The 17,572-nt window shown below is 36.6% G+C and overlaps 1 protein-coding gene and 1 pseudogene across 1 annotated transcript in view; both read left to right on the top strand.

The window, feature by feature from the left end:
* The window catches only part of HDAC9 (histone deacetylase 9), a 908,040-nt gene that overhangs the window by 624,220 nt on the left and 266,248 nt on the right, over positions 1-17,572 (top strand). The window contains exon 15 of the mRNA XM_077757662.1: positions 4,654-4,831. Coding sequence (XP_077613788.1) covers positions 4,654-4,831 — 178 coding nt within the window. The remainder of the gene's footprint in view (positions 1-4,653; positions 4,832-17,572) is intronic.
* Positions 9,036-10,597, top strand: LOC144226295 (26S proteasome regulatory subunit 4-like; annotated as a pseudogene).

Genomic DNA, 17,572 nt, shown 5'->3' with positions numbered 1-17,572 from the left:
AGAGAGAAAGGAGGGGAGGGTCAGAGAGAGAGAGGGAAACGCAGACTCTGAAACAGGCTCCAGGCTCTGAGCTGGCAGTCAGCACAGAGCCCGACGCGGGGCTCGAACCCACGAACCGCGAGATCATGACCTAAGCGAAAGTCGGACGCTTAACCGACTAAGCCACCCAGGCGCCCCTTGACCGTTTATTTTTAAAACCATTTACCTATCATTTTTTCTTGAAGTTTTAGTACGGGTGGTACTTAGAAAGTTTGGAAACCTCATAGAATTACAAAGGAAAAGTAATTCTCAAATCATTCATTTCCTTCATTATCTCTTGGCTCCAACCCTAAATGATTTCAGAGTATTGTCCTCTGATAATTGTGTAGTCTGGTCTCTATTTTCTTACATTTTTCCCTAGCCATTCTTTTGTTCTTCTATGTTATGATTGCTTATAATGTTTTCTTGTTTCATCTTATCCTTATAGTGTGATCTAATGATGACTATGTATCTCCTTCCTATTTATTTACTCAGAGATTTATTAACACTGCCTACATCTGAAACACTGCATTGGAATATCTGAGTCAGTAGGCATAAGCTTTCATTCTTCTGGAACTTACCAACTAGGGATAAGTCCTTGAATATAGAATGTTTAAACCACAAGATCAGGAGCCATGGTTAATTCACTTCCCTGTCTATGCAACCCAGCATGTGATTTCTTTTCTTTTGCATGTACAATAGGTACTGGATGAACACTTATTTGTGATAAATAAATAACTACTATTGAACAAGTAGTTATTTTGTCTCTTATCTATATTGTCATATTCCTAATAGTAGATATTGGATAAGTAGGATTTTGCCTACCTGATTGAGAAGTTCTGTATTAAGATGTAACATTCGTTTCATGCTTATGACTTAGCAAACTATTATTCCATTATTTCAAAGGGTTCCTGTGAATCTCAAGTAAGCAATAAATATACTTTATTTAAATTTCTTTAACACTGATTTAATTTTTGGGAGACATGGAGAGACAGAACATGAATGGGGGAGGGACAGAGAGAGGGAGACACAGAATCCAAAGCAGGCTTCAGGCTCTGAGCTGTCAGCAATACCCTGATACAGGGCTTGAACCAACGACCTGTGGAGATGGTGACCTGAGCCAACATCAGACATTTAATTGACAAGGCACCCAGGTGCCCCTAAATGTACTTTATTTAAAAAGAAGGAAGGCAGTGGTATTATTTATATGGAACTCTTACAGTATTGATTCTTTCATTAAGAGAGAAAGCAGTCAGTAACCCCAGTCATCTAAAGCATGGTTATATTATTGGCCTTTAACTTTCAAACATGTTACATATTTTCAATGCACAAATAATTATTTAGGTTCAAGAAAGCATTAGAACAAGATACACAATGCAACAGAAAATAGGTACACAGATGAGTTAGATCCAGTTCATGGTTCAAAAAACTTTCAGTATTTTACATGCAGATAATTTCCTTCTCTCACAATGTATTGAGAGCTTGTTCCCACTCTTTACCTGGCAAATTTAACTTACCCATCACATCTTAAATTAGACATCAGATTTCTAGATGGAAGTTCCCTCAACCTCTAGAACAGATTTCTTCTTTACATTTTTATGGCACTCTGCATTTATCCTATACAGCACTCAATATATTTATAACTACATTATATTTAGAAATATTTAGTGTCTGTATCCTGACTAGATAATGAACATACAAAAGGCTCAACACACCAGGAAAGTGTCTGGCACACAGTATAAGCTCAATAAGTGGTTACTGTATGCAGTAAGTCTTAATATATAAAAGATGATGTCAGGGAGCAGGAGGGAGAAAAACAAGAGTGTTGGGAATGTAATGGAAACTGAAAGTACATTTAATGTGGGAGTTTAAAAAGGTTCTCTGGAAAATTACAAGTTTTTCTTAGAGGATGTACATGATTGCTGCATGTGCAGCTTCGTAGACTCACCTAGAGGGATGATACACAAAAGATTGGTGGAACACAAATGATCAAATGATCGGGGCCACTGTATCCATAGACAGAGTAGACACTGTGCCCAGAGTCCATGATATTTTAAGGTACCCAGAGAATATTTTAAAATTTAATTTCTTAATCAAAAGAAAAAATGAATATAATCATAATATATAAAAATCCAGTGTATGCCAATGTAAGCATAGAATGTAATTTTAATCATTTTTTATGGAGGAAGGAACCCCAAAAAGGCAATAGTGCCCAGGGCTCATGACAGTCAGAATGCAGCTGTGGGAATAGTATTTGTTATATAGTAGATACGATTTGGGCTAGAACTTGGAAAGGAAATAGAGGACCTAATGTTGAGAATGCAGGTCGGCCTCAGGTCAAAGAGACCCCAAATGCCAGGCTGGGGAAGTTCTTCAAATTTTATTTCCTTCAGAGACTTTTGTGTCAATTTCTTGCTTACAGGAGGGCTTTAGGAAGAGAATTCTTGCAGAAAGAAATAGGGTGGGTTGTCTTAGAAACAGGGTGATCAATCAAGGGCCTTCTGCATTAAGTTACATGAGGGTTAAAGAAATTATAGTAGGAAAACACAAAGGGATGGATATTATAGAGATTCAGGTATATATGTTTACTCATGCATTTAAAAATTTTTAATGTTTTATTTATTTCTGAGAGAGAGAGAGAGACAGTGTGAGCAGGGGAGGGTCAGAGAGAGATGGAGACACAGAATCTGAAGCTGGCTCCAGGCTCTGAGCTAGCTGTCAGCACAGAGCCAGATGTGGGGCCCGAACCCATGAACCCATGAACCGTGAGATCATGACCTGAGCCGAAGTCGGACGCTTAACCGACTGAGCCACCGAGGCGCCCCTGTTTACTCATGCATTTTAGATCATATGCAGAAAAGCCCCTTTTCCCGATAGAAAATTTCCCAAGTCATGATTAGACCTGTGCATTCCTTCTGATTATAAATTCCATCTGAGGAGAAGGGACTGTGTCAAACTTACTGTTGTATCCTCAGGGCATTGTAGATGGAAGCATGCAAGAAAACAAGAGAGTTAGACTCCTGTCAAAGTGTTAAAACTATTATAACTAGTACTAGGTCCTGACCAAGCCATCCTTATCATTACAGTCAATGCCCAAAGCCTAAGCATATGACAGATGACTTCCAATTGATTGATGCTTAAGTTATTCTGCTATATTGTATACAGTATAAAAATATATTATTACTTATTTTAATTTTAAGTGATTATTAATTTTTTTTAAAAGTTGAGCAGTCTTTGCCTATTGTCTGTAATTATATATTCATAATCATAACTTGTATACTTACATGCAGCATTAACTCATATACAGAGGAAGTTATAATGACATAAAACCATGCAATGTGCATTGATACAGTTGTGTTGTATGTAGTTATAATGACATAAAATGACACATGTAGTTAATAATAACATAAAACCATGCAATGTGGGGACAGTTGTGTTGTATGTACATTTGTTAGCTTTCTAAGTGGGTAATTTGCACACTTAGGATATAATAAGCCCTGTGCTAGAAACACAAGTATCACAAATAATGGGTGCTAGCACCTAACCTAATAGGAAGGATAAGGCAAATCCTTACTAACGAGAGGTGATGTTTGCATCAAGTCTTGAAAGAATAAATGCTAGCCAGGCAGATCAAAGCAGAAAGGCATGTAAAATTTTAAAATTCTAGAAATTAGTCTTATACTTAAAAGACTTTTATTAACCTTTTGGCATAACAGTTTCTATGGAATGTGATAATCATCTTATGTATCACTGTTCAGTCATTTCCATGTTTGTTCAGAATATGGAAAGGAAAGAAGCATAAAAAGCAGTGGAAGAGTTGGGAATTCCCTGATTTTGATGAAGAGGAAGTATATTCATTATGTAATATTGACAGTTACATTAGCTGCCTGTCTGTGTTTTAGAGATAGACTTTTTTTGAAGACAGAGGTATGGACTAAGTAAATCGTCCAGGAATTCCCAACTCTGGCTTTTGATTTGATAACTTGAGTATGAAAAATGTTAACGTTGTTAAATCACTGAGGTTGTGTTTAAAACTCTTTAAAGAAACAAAATTTTTATCGTACTGAGATTATACCATTCAACCTATGAAAAATTCATTGTTCTATGCCATAATATGAAGACTGAAAGGTATTAAAATATAGCCATATAATTGGTAATTTTAGGCTCCCATAAATTTATTACCAATATTACTGAATAAATTCAAGATAGAATTTTCAGAATTGAGCCTTATTGACAGTTTGAAAGCACTGAATTGTTCTCCCACATTGTGTTGCAACAATTCTGGTGCTATATTCAAGTGTTGTTATCAAGTTAGGAAATGAGTCTAAGTCGATGTTCCTTTTGAGGTTAAAGGTCTGTTTCTTTCAATCAGTTCAAATTGACAGGCCTCCTGCCATCACCTCCTCCTTAGCCAGGCAGACAGGCCCTAGCAGTCAGTGTGAAAACATCTGTTGAATGGATTTATTGACTAGATCTTGTTTTTTCTCTCCCTTTCTCTATTTTTTTTTCTTTTTCCTTCTCACCATTTATTATGTCTCTGACCTGATGAACTTAATTTGTTTACACGTCGTTCTCAGTGTCTCCCTCAATGCTTGTCTCATGTTTCTTTCTACTGTGCTCTTTTCTTGGCAACAGCCCCTCCTGGAGCCCCAGCATACACGTGCGCTCTCAGTGCACCAAGCTCAGCTGGCTGTGGTTGGCATGGATGGATTAGAGAAACATCGTCTTGTCTCCAGGACTCATTCCTCCCCTGCTGCCTCCATTTTACCTCATCCAGAAATGGACTGCCCCCTCCAGCCTGGCTCTGCAACTGGTAGGAATCCCTAAAGACTCTGCCTAATAGGCAGGCTAAATACACCGTTCTTGTGGGATTAAGCAATTTAAATGCTTTGAATAACTCCAATAGCAGAACGCTCGTTTTAACCCAGTGCAACCCAAATTTTATGAGGTTATATTGGCCGCAAGACAAACAGCACATCTGATAAATCTTGGGCTTAGTATTAATAGCCCCATAAATTGTTATCATTCAGGGGCCTGGAAAATATATCAACAGGTGCATAGGTCCCTTTTGGAAACAAAATCCCTACAACATTCTTTAGCAATGTTCCTCAGTCTCTTCCTCTTAGTAGTCCTGGCCACTAGGAAATTTATGATGCTCAGCTTTATTTGACTCTGAAGAGTGCCTCTCCCCAAGTTTGTCTTTCACGTTGTTTTGTTTGTTTCGTTGTTTTCTTCTGACTTGCCATTTAGATGACTCCTGGGAGACAGTGGTGCCAAGGCAAACCTTGCTTAATGCTATGTGCATTAGTTCCATTTCCATTTATTATGGCACCTCTGGGTGGGCTATTTGACCAATCTCTTCCATTGCCTACAGCTGTGTTATTTTAGAACCTGGCTACAGAGGAAAACAAACCAGATAATTCCAAGGCCAGAGGAAGGTCAAGTCTGGAACGTACACAAAAAAGGGGTGCTATTCCCTCTCCAAAGGAACTATGCTGTAAATATCCATGTGGATAAATACTCCTTTCTGTCTTCACAAGAATAGAGTCCATAAGATATCCATGTTCTGAAACTTGTGGCTGATCAACTGAAAGATAGAATAGCCCTACGGGGCTCATAACTTGGATGCGGCAGGGGAGAATTCATGTGTACCTTCTCTCAAAGACTCTCACAGGTTATTTGATTTATTTTTGAATCAATTTTCAAGACTCAGAGTTTGTTTTTGTGGCTTCAGTGACCTCATACAACCCTTTGTGCTTGGAAAAGTTAAAACACTTTCTCTAAAATCGCATTCCCAAGTCTTGATATCATCTTTATTTAAAAATGAATGAATGGAATGGCCAAGTTTTTTAACTTTGATGGACATCTTTAACACGCGTGCAAAGGAACTACTTTTTGTAAGGTGTTATACCACAGGCCAACGTTCCACACGAGGAGTTACGGTCCGGTATATTTGTATGCATTTCTCGCACCACATTAGCTACTGCCTCAGATCCTTCTATTTCTTACAGCATAGCAGACCTGCCCTGATATCACAGACACCCAGGACTGTAGCCCAGTGTCAGCAGAATCTGCTTGGATAAGTTGTCCCTGGTTCTGTCCTTGGTCTTCAGAGAGTTTTTCTCAAGACCAAATGTTTGATGTAGAGGAATACTGTTTGTAGCTATTCAGATCGATAGCCTTCAAAATTACATTCTTCTAAATTCTTTTTCTGAAATTTTTAAAAAATTTAGCCATACGTTTTCAGAGAACACAGAACAGTCAGTGATCATCCTATCATAGTGACAATTCCATTCACTCAAAATTATTTCCTTCGTTTAAAAGTGAACTTCATTATACAGTTTTGTGGTGCTGTTCCCACACTATGTTGTCTACTACTGAAATCTGTTAATTGAGTTTCTTTTCTTGTTTGAAAGGGGTGATCCTTTCCTGACATGCTTTGGTTTCCTCTGCTTTTATATGTTCCTTTAATATGAATAAAGCAAGATTTCTGAATATTAGAATACTACAAGCTTGAGAAAACAGTGTTGCCAGATGGACAGGGTTGGAGGCCTTAGAAGAATCCAGGGGAAAGGTAGACTATAACACTACTAACATAAGCATGACAAACAACCTAATCATTCAAACCAAAGACTGGATCATTTCAGATAAGTAGTTTCTTTCTCATAATGTCAGCAACACAAATAGGGAAATGAGCTTGAAATTATTTTCATATTTAATGGACTTAATGAAGCACACTTCTTGCCTAAATGATTATATAAACTTATATTTTTTAAAAAAGGATTTTATATTTAATAGACATTCAGGAAATTTTAATTGAATCAGTAGAGATTAATTTGCATAGTATATATATGTAATATATGTACATACAATCATAAACACTTAGGGTTAATAGTTCAAATTTGAAAACACTGAAAGGAAAGTTGCTTTGTAATCATTGTTCCAGTTAAATAGTGACCAAGTGGGGCTGTCTGGGTGGCTCAGTCGGTTGAGTACCCAACTTTGGCTCAGGTCATGATCTCACATTTCATGAGTTTGAGCCCCTCATGAGGCTCTGTGCTCACAGCTTAGAGCCTGGAGCCTGCTTCAGATTCTGTGACTCCCTTTCTCTCTGCCCTTCCCCCTCTAGTTACTCTGTCTCTGTCTCTCTCAAAAATAAATTACAAATAAATAAATAAATAAATGACTAAGTGATTTTAATATTATATACTTCAGTAGAGAAAAATTTTATTTTCTCACTTGATCTTAAAAATGTTGCATCCTAACATTTAAGTTCTTAAAGTGGCTCAATAAGTTTTAAAAATATATATCTACAAAATGTGTTATTTACGTGTATACTAATAGTCCCTCCTCCATTGTCATTAGGATTAAAAATACACCTTTGGTTGGTAACTTTGATTTAGTGCTTTTCCAAATCCAGAGGAAACGAAATGCACCATCTTTACTCTGCTATTCCTCATATTGTTTAATCCAAACTTCCCCTGTAATTTCCATTCCCTTTGAGAATCTTTGAGATGTACATGATCTCAAAATTCATTTTAGTATTTCTTTGTTTTCTTTTTTTTAAAACTTGTTTCATATTTATTGATTTTTGAGAAAGAGAGATACAGAGCACAAGCAGGGGAGTGGTAGAGAGAGAGACAGAACCTGAAGCAGGCGCCAGGCTCTGAGCTGTCAGCACAGAGCCTGACATAGGGCTTGAACTCATGAACCACAAGATCATGACCTGAGCCAAAGTCAGATTTTTGCTAAATCTCACTAAATTGACTGAGCCACCAAGGCACCCCTCATTTTAGTATTTCTAATTATCTTGATTTCGAGATGAACTATTAAGATTTTCATTTTAGTATGTTTGAAAAGTATGTTTAAGCACTAAACTCCTTTCTTTTTAACTTTTAAACATCTGTTATAGATACATTAAAAAAAATAAAAAGTGACATTCAAGTATATTCCTCAGGAACATTTAACTTTTTTCAGGAGAAAGGTATATAATCTCACATGCTCAGTAGGTGTTCCTCTAAAAAGTAAGGAGGAGAAAATGAATACATGTAAAGGTAGGTGATATACTTAAATCCATTCTGTAAGAGCTGTGCTTTTTGCCATAATTAAAAAGCTATTTAATACTTAACTCACGTAACTGTAACTTTCAAGGTACATCTTTCAAACTTTCATCATACCATGTTAGTTTGAAGGCCTAAGGTGGGATTTCTTCTACTTCCTTTTTAGCTATCTGATATTCTGATAAGATGATTTACATTTATAAGTCTTAAAAATTCTTTTTATCTACTCAGAGACACAATGTGGCAAATTTTAAACATTTATTTTTAAATATTTCATTTGTTTGCTGGTCTGATCACATTTCACACTTAATTGCACTATCTAATACTTTTAAGTGTACTTGTTAAAAGATATTTTAACAGGTATTATAGGTGTTAGCATATAAGGAGTACAGTAGATATAGAAGTAAAAAGCACAATAAGCCTTATGGATAGACTAGAATTGTGAATAGAAAGTATAATAGCCATTGTAGGTATGAAGTGGAAGAAAGAAATCGCCCTTGTCTCGCCAGGCGTGATGGCATGCACCTGTAGTCCCAGCTACTTGGGAGGCTGAGGCAGGAGGATCGCCTGAGCCCAGGAGTTCTGGACTGTAGTGCGCTATGCCTATTGGGTGCCCACACTAAGTTCGGCATCAATATGGTGACCTCTCGGGAGCGGGGGACCACCAGGTTGCCTAAGGAGGGGTGAACCTGCCCAGGTCGGAAACAGAGCAGGTCAAAACTCTCGTACTGATCAGAAATCACCCTTGTCTCAAGATAACCCTTTTTATCCATTTTAGTAATTCTACTCATTTCAAGTCTTTTTTTATAGCCCCATATTTTTTTTTCCTTGCCATATGGAGTTAAAAAAAAAGTCATATAACTGTATTTATACATGCCTCATCTTAACTACTAGATCACAAATTAAATATAATAAAATGAAATTGTTGGCATCTGAAGTTCGAATGACCATAGCAGGATGGGTCGAAGTCAGAATGGTAGTTCTGACCCTGGAGATGGCAAGAAGGATGACAAGGATAAGAAAAAAGAGCTATGAACCTTCTGTACCAACTAGAGTGGGGAAAAAGAAAACCAAGGGGGTGGGGGGTACCTGGGTGGCTCAACTTTGGTTGTGGTTAAGCGTCCAACTTTGGCTCCAGTCATGATCTCACAGTTGGTGGGTTTGAGCCCCACATCGGGCTCTGTGCTGACAGCTAGCTCAGAGCCTGGAGCCTGCTTCGGAGGGAGCCTGCCTCCCTCTCTCTCTGCCCCTCCCCCACTCACACTCTTACCTTTCTCTGAATAAATGTTAAAAAAAATTAAGAAAAAAAAAAAAAGGAAAACAAAGGGACCAGATGCTGCCAGTAATCTGCCACTGGTGATACTTCACACTCAGTGCCAGGTAAAATTATTGAAGTTAGAGAGAATTGAAGACTGTCCTCCCCTGGAGGAAGAATTAATTAGAAATCAGGAGTAAATGAAGCCTTTATAAGAAAATAAAGGGGGGAGGTAAGATCAAGGTGGATAATTTGAGGGGGCCCCAATGTCAGTAGGAACCTTGGAAGAGATCATTGATGACAATTATTCCATCATGTCTGCATCTGTCGGATCAGAACACTACATCAGCATTCTCACCTTTGTAGATAAGGAGCTGCTGGAACTAGGCTGCTTGGTCCTACTCAGCCATAAGGCACATGCTGTCATAGGGGTGCTCACAGATGACATGGATCCCTTGGTCATAGTTATGAAGGTAGAAAAAGCCCCTCAGGCAACCTATGATGATATTGGGAGGTTGGACAAACAAGTCCAGGAAATTAAAGAATCTGTGGAGTTTCCTGTCACTCATTCTGAATAGTATGAAGAGATGGGCATAAACCCCTTATACAGGGGTCATTCTCTATGGTCCACCTGATATAGATAAAACCTTATTAGCCAAAGCAAACCAAACCTCAGCTACTTCCTTGAGAGTTGTTGGTTGGCTCTGAACTTATTCAGAAGCACCTAGGTGATGGGCTCAAACTCATTAGGGTATTGTTTCAAGTTGCTAAGGAATATGCACCCTCCATTATGTTTATTGATGAAATTGATGCCACTGGAACAAAAAATTATTCAAATTATAATGGTGAAAGGGAAATTCAATGAACAGTGTTGAAACTGATGAACAATCTGGATGGATTTGAGTCAAGGGATGACATGAAAGTTATCATGGCCACAGACTGAATAGAAACTTTGGATCCAACACTTATCAAACCAGGCCGCATTGACAGGAAGATTGAATTCCTCCTACCCAACAAAAAGACTAAGGTGTACATCTTTTAGATCCACACAAGTAGGATGACACTGGCAGATGCTGTAACCCTGGAAGACTTGATTATGGCTAAAGATGATGTTTCTGGTGCTGACATCAACACAATCTATATAGAAGCTGGTCTGATGACCTTGAGAGAATGTAGGGTGAAAGTAACAAAGACTTCAAAGCATCCAAAGAAAATGGCTCTTTATAAAAAATAAGAAGGTTCCTCTGATAGGCTGTATCTCTAGCTGACTGCATTTGCCTTCAAGGAAATGGTTGAGCGTTGTACCAACACCTCAGAGGGATGAGGTTGGGGAAGTTGCCCAGAGGAACCCATGTTCCAGTTTATCTTTCTTAGCAGAACCTCTTGTGTACATTTTTAGTGTGATGTGTAGGATGCCTACTGGGCTGCCTTCATCTATCTGTTAGTTCCATAAAGTGCTCTCTCCTCAATAAAGCGTGCTTGTACGACAGAGAGAGAGAGAGGAAAGGAAAGGAATTGGTGGCACCTAGATCATAATAAACATTCAATGACTGTTTATTGCATTTATATCTTTTGGGAAAGCTATCATGCTATATACTTTGGTATCATGTTAAATTTCCATCCTTTGGCCCTGCAAGATATTTAATAAATGTTGTTAAGCAGATACCCTGAGAAGGTGTAAAATCTCAGGCAGTTGCCAGAAAATATATAAAGTTGAAATTTAAGAACTAGGTATCAGGCTCAGGAGTTTTAGGTCTAAAGATTCTAGACTGAACGTTCTTGATAGACCAAAGAAGTCTCAGCCTAACAATGTCCTATGAAACTAGGTAGAAACTTGAAGACAAGAATGGACTCTATGACGAATGACTTAACTACATGTAATGATTAAGAAAAGGGAAGGATACGCAGTAGGTGCTTCAAATACTTACATAATAAAGCTGAAAGCCAGAGAAAGTCCAAGCATATCTACAAATTTACAAAAAAAATTTTTAGATGGGAAATAAACTCCTAGAGTTTAAAATGCAGGTAAAGACTTTAAGTTAAGACTCCTCTGTGTATTTTCCCAAGTCCTAATTTTAAATCTTGTCCCATTGATCAAGACAGAGATTGATCCATTGGCTTATGTTGCAGGTTGTAACCAGTAGGGCAGAAAGGGTCAAAGAAAAGTAGAATTCCATATGAATCCCAAAGAGAGGGACAAAAGCTTATTCCTCATCCTAGAAGTATTTGTTTCTGAAATAAAGAAAAAAAGAAAGAGAGGAAAAGAATGGAGATGAAGGATGAGGCTAAAGTCTCACCTTCCACTCTACCTGTTAACACCTCATTGCTACCTCATTAAGATGAGTAAGTGGAGGTTTAGAGTTCCAAACTTTTATTTATTTCCCCTTAAATTTAAATGTCTTTCCAAGAGCTCCTGAACTTTTATTATAATCTCCAGATACTTGGCAATAACTTCCAGCTACCATAGCTTGTTTTAAAATATTTTTTTGCAGCAGCTTATGGAGAAAATGTTGTTAAAAGAGGAGCAATACTGTGGAGCTAAAGTTAGATATGTCAAGAGATGAAAAAGATTAAGCAACTTAATGATTAGAATGTCTAGTCTTGAAAAATATGTTTTTAAAATGTGAGAGATGCTGTATTTTTGTGTCTGTTATCATTAATATGTCTTCTTTGTAGTATGAAATTGTAGTTGAAAATGTGTTAAACCTCCAACAACAGGATATATCAATTGTAAGTATATATGTACCCAAATACATAAAGCAGATAATAACAAACCTAGAGAAAATAATCCATAGTAATGCAGTAATGGTAGGGGACTTTATCACCCCACTTACATTAATGGACAAATCATCCAAACAGAAATTCAACATGGAAAGGGTGGCTTTGAGTGACACACTGGACCAGACAGATTCTAGAGACCTATTTAGAACAATCCAACCTAAAACAGCAGAATATGCATTCTTTTCTAGGGCACATGGAGCATTCTCCAGAGTAGATCACATATTAAACCACAAAAGAAGCCTCAACAAATTCAGAGAGATCAAAACGTCATACCATGTATCTTTTCTGACCACAATGGTATGAAATTAGAAATCAACCATGAGAAAATATCGGAAAGACCACAGATACATAGAGATTAAATAACATGCTACTAAACAATGAATGGGTCAACCAAGAAATCAAAGAAGAAATCAAAAATTACATGGAAACAATTGAAAAAACACAACATTCCAAAACTTTTGGGATGCAGCAAAAGCAGTTCTAAGAGGGAAGTTTATAGTATACAGGTCAACCTTAAAGCAAGAAAAGTTGCAAATAAGTGACCTAACATTACACCTACAGGATCTAGAAAAAGAACAACAAACAAAACCCAAAACCAGTAGAGGGAAGGAAATAATAGAAATCAGAGGAGAAGTAAATGAGGTAGAAACTAAATACACAGTAGAATGTATCAATGAAACAGGGAGCCAGTTCTTTGAAAAGATCAACAAAACTGATAAACCTCTAACAAGATTCATGAAAGAGAGAGAGATGCCTCAAATAAAATCATGAATGAAAAAGAAATAACCAACACCACAGAAATACAAACAATAAGAGAATATAATGAACAACTGTATGCCAACAAATGAGACAACTTAGAACAAGTGCATAAATTCCTAGAAGGATATAACCTATCAAAATTGAAGCCAGAAGAAATACAAAATTTGAACAGACCAATTACCATCAATTAGATTGAATCAGTAATCAAAAAATTCCCCCCAAATAAAAGTTCAGCGCCAGACTGCTTTACCAATTCTACCACACATCCAAAGAAGAATCAATACCTATTCTTCTCAAACTATTCCACAGAAATTCATTCTATGAGGCCAGTATCACCCTGACACCGAAACCAGATAAAGACACTAAAAAAAAAAAAAAAACAAGTAAAGGCCATTATCTCTCATGTATATAGAAGCAAAAATCCTCAACAAGATATTAGCAAACTGAACTCGACAATATATTTTTAAAAAATGTACACTCCAGTCAAGTGCGATTTCATCCCAGGTTGCAGACGTGGGAGTCTTAAAACAATATTCTCAAAACAATCAGTGTGATACATCATATCCATAAGAGAAAGGATAAAAACCATATGATCATTTCAATAGATTAAAAGCATTAGATAAAGTACAACACCCATTCATGATAAAAACCCTCTGCAAAGTAAATCTAGAGGAAGCACACATCATAAAGGCTTTATATGAGAAACATCCAACATCATACTCAGTGGTGAAAAACTCAGTTCTCTTCTAAGTCAGAAACAAGACAAGGATGTCCACTGTCACTACTGTTATTCAACATAGTACTGGAAGTCCTAGCCATGGCAATTAGATAACATAAAGAAATAAAAGGCATCCAAATTAGTAATAAAGAAGCACAACTCTTACTATTTGTAGATGACTTGATACTCTAAATAGAAAATCTAAAGACTTTGCCAGAAATTTACTAGAACTGATAAATGAATTCAGGAAAGTTGCAGGATACAGAATCAATCTGTTGCATTCCTCTACACCACAATCCCATTTGTAATTGTGCCAAAACCATCAAAATATCTAGGAATAAACTAACGATGGGAAATATTTGTACTCTGAAAACTATAAAAGAGTGATGAAAGATACTCAAGATAACACAAAGAAATGGAAAGACATTCCACATGCTCATGGGTTGAAAGAACAAATATTGTTAAAATGCCTATACTACCTAAAGCAATACAATCCCTATCAAAACACCAACAACGTTTTTATAGAACAAGAAGAAACAGCCTGACGATTTGTATGGAACTACAAAAGACAGGGAGTATCCAAAGCAATCCTGAAAAGGAAAATTGAAACTGGAAGTATCACAATAGCAGATTTCAAGTTATATTACAAAGTGATGTAATTAAAACAGTATGGTACTAACATAAAAATGGACCTAGAAATAAACCCACAATTATAGGGCCAATTAATCTGTGACAAAGGAATACTGAATATACAGTGGGAAAAAGTCTTTTAAATGGTGTTGGGAAAACTGGACCACTTTCTTTCACTATACACAAAAATGAACTCAAAATGGATTAAAGACCTAAACGTGAGGCCTGAAACCATAAAAATCCTTGAAGAGAGCACAAACAGTAATTTCTCTGACATTGGCCATAGCAACATTTTTCTAGATATGTTTCCTGAGGCAAGGGAAACAAAAGCAAAAATAGGCTATTGGGACTACATCAAAATAAAAAGCTTCTGCATAGCAAAGGAAAAAACAAAACTAAAAGGCAGCCCACTGAATGGAAAAAGGTGTTTGCAAGTGACATATCCAAAAAAGGGTTAGTATCCAAAATATATAAAAATCTGATAGAACTCAACACCCAAAAAACAAACAATTCAATTTAAAAATGGGCAGAATACATGAACAGACATTTTTCCAAGGAAGAATGGTCAACAGGCATCTCATCATCAGGGAAATGCGAATCAGAACTACAATGAAATAGCACCTCATACCTGTCAGAATGGATAAAATAAAAAAACAAAAGAAACAACAAGTGTTGGTGAGGATGTGGAGAAAAAGGAACCCTCTTACACCTTTAGTGGAAATGCAAATGGGTGCACAGTCACTGTGGAAAGCAGTATGGAGATTCCATAAAAGATTAAAAATAGAACTATCCTATGATCTAGTAATCACACTACTTAATATTTACCCCCAAAATACAAAAACAGTGATTAAAAGGGTTACATGCACCCCTATGTTTATTGTGGCATTATTTGCTGTAGCCAACTATGGAAATAGCCCGTGTCCATTTATAGATGAATGGATAGTTAAGATGTGGCATATATATATACAAAGGAACACTATTCAGCCATAAAAGGAATGAAATTTTGCCATTTGCAACAACATGAATAGAGCTGGAGAGTAAACTGCAAAGCAAAGTCATTCAGTCACAGAAAAATACCATATGATCTTACTCACATGTGGAATTTAAGAAACAACACAAATGATTAAAGGAAATAAAAAGAGAGAGAGACAAACCAAGAAACAAACTTAACTATACAGAACTGTTAGTTACCAGAGGGGAGGTGGGCTGGGAGATGGGTGAAATAGGTGATGGGGATTAAAGAGTACACTTATCATAATGAAAAAATAATAGAGATGAAAAAGGAAAAAATATATATATTTATATATATATAAAATATGTATATATATAAAATATGTATATATAAAACATGTTTTATATATACATATATAGCAACTTATATACTTGATATATCTGAATTGTGAAGACATGTCTTTTATATGTTCATATTTTAAAAGTTACTTTTTTATGATTGCCTGCTTTTCCTTCTGCCTTTCTATATGTTCCTTTTTACTTTTTTAAAGAATATTCATCTTTTTGTGTAAAATGTAATGCAGAAATACAAAGCTGAGTAAATTAAATACCTGTATTAGAGGTGCTTGCCAGTAAGAAGATAAGGCATATAAAATTAAATAATAATAAAGAAGTAAGGCTGCAGAAACTTCAGGATTCCAAAGGCATATACCAGTTAGGTTCATCAAGCAAGGTTACATCTGTTTGCTTATTTATGTTTCACATTCGTTCATTAAAAATATTTTTTTAGGACCTACTATATTCCAAGCCTGTATACAGACACTATGAATTCAGAGCTAAACAATATAACTCTATTCTTTGCTTTTATAGATCTCAATAGATAGTAAAGAAATGGACAATTGTTAAGATTATACAACAATTACATAATTGTGATGAATGCTCTGTAGAAACCATAGAAGATGCTATGAGAACATACAGTAGGAGACCTAATTTAGTTATCTCAGGGAATGCTTTGTTGAGGAAGTGCTATTAAAACATTTAGCCCTGAAGGGGGAATAGGAATTAGCCAAATGAGGTCTGGAGTTATGGGAAGCAGGAAGGAAGAATCTGGGGCATAGATGGAACAGCATGTTTGAAGATCCTAACTCTTGTATAATTTTTATTGTTTTGAAGAATGGAAGGTAGCCCCTTGTGGAAGAAACAGAGGTCATGGGAGGAGGTATATGAGGTGAAGCTGGAGAAACTTAGCCTTGAGAAATTTTAATCTCATCAGTAAAGTCACCAAAGGATTTAGGTAAATAAAAGTAGCTGTTGTGTGTCAAATGGAATAGAGTAAACGTCAGGTAGCCAGTTAAAAGGCTTTATTTTAGGAGTTCAGATTAGAGATGATACTATCTTGGGTTGTGTGTGATTTTTGGCTAGAGGTAAGAATCTAGTGATTCAAGTTGTGTTTTGGAGGGAAAACAGACACTACTTGTTGATTATTCGGAGAGGAAATGTCTGCAGGATACTAAGGTTTCTAGCATGAGCAATGGTGGGTCATCATGTCCTTTAGTGAAATGAGAAACATTTTGTATGGCTTAAGATCATGAACTCAAATCTGAGACATTCTCACTTTATAAAAATCATGAAACATCCAAATGGAGATTTTAGATGGGCAGTTGAATAGACAAGCATGCAAGTATACTCCTTACCAGAGGGATCAGCACTAACGATGAAAATGTGAGTCAGGGGCATGGGGATGGTTTTGAAGCCACTTGAGTGTTAAGATTGGGTATTATTTGGACCAGCAAAATGACATTTTTTTCTTGGACATAATTTTTACCACATGGTTTCAAAATACCTGTCATTATTCTGCATTATTTTTAGGACACTTAGATAAATATTTTCCCCTCTTGAGTAGCATTCCTCTAACACAATATTGTAAGTCAAAAAGAGAGAGGGGTGCCTGGGTGGCTCAGTTGGTTAAGCGTCCGACTTTACCTAGGTCATGATCTTGTAGTTTGTGGGCTTGAGTCCAGCATTGGACTCTGTGCTGACAGCTCACAGCCTGGAGCCTGCTTTGGATTCTGTGTCTCCCTCTCTTTCTGCCCCTCTGCTGCTAGCTCTCTCTCTCTCTCTCATTCTCTCACTCCCTCTCACTTTGTCTCTCTCAAAAATAACTACAACATTAAAAAAATAAAAGCAAGATAATAAAATCCATTAAACTTACTTTACAATACAAATTACTGGTCTTTATCTGTTCTTGAATAGACACTTATTTTTGCTCTTTAATTTTGGTCTTGAATTCTTCTGCCTTCACTCCATACCCTCAGATAATGTATTTCCATTGAAATTTGTTGGAATATCTAATTGGTTACATGATTTCTTATGTCAGGCAGTTTTGTAAGTACCATGTTT

The sequence above is a fragment of the Crocuta crocuta genome, unplaced genomic scaffold (genome assembly GCF_008692635.1).
Source record: "Crocuta crocuta isolate KB4526 unplaced genomic scaffold, BGI_CrCroc_1.0 scaffold62, whole genome shotgun sequence".
NCBI lineage: Eukaryota > Metazoa > Chordata > Mammalia > Carnivora > Hyaenidae > Crocuta > Crocuta crocuta.
The sequence above is the reverse complement of the archived record's forward strand: the minus strand, read 5'-3'. Positions and strand labels throughout refer to the sequence as shown.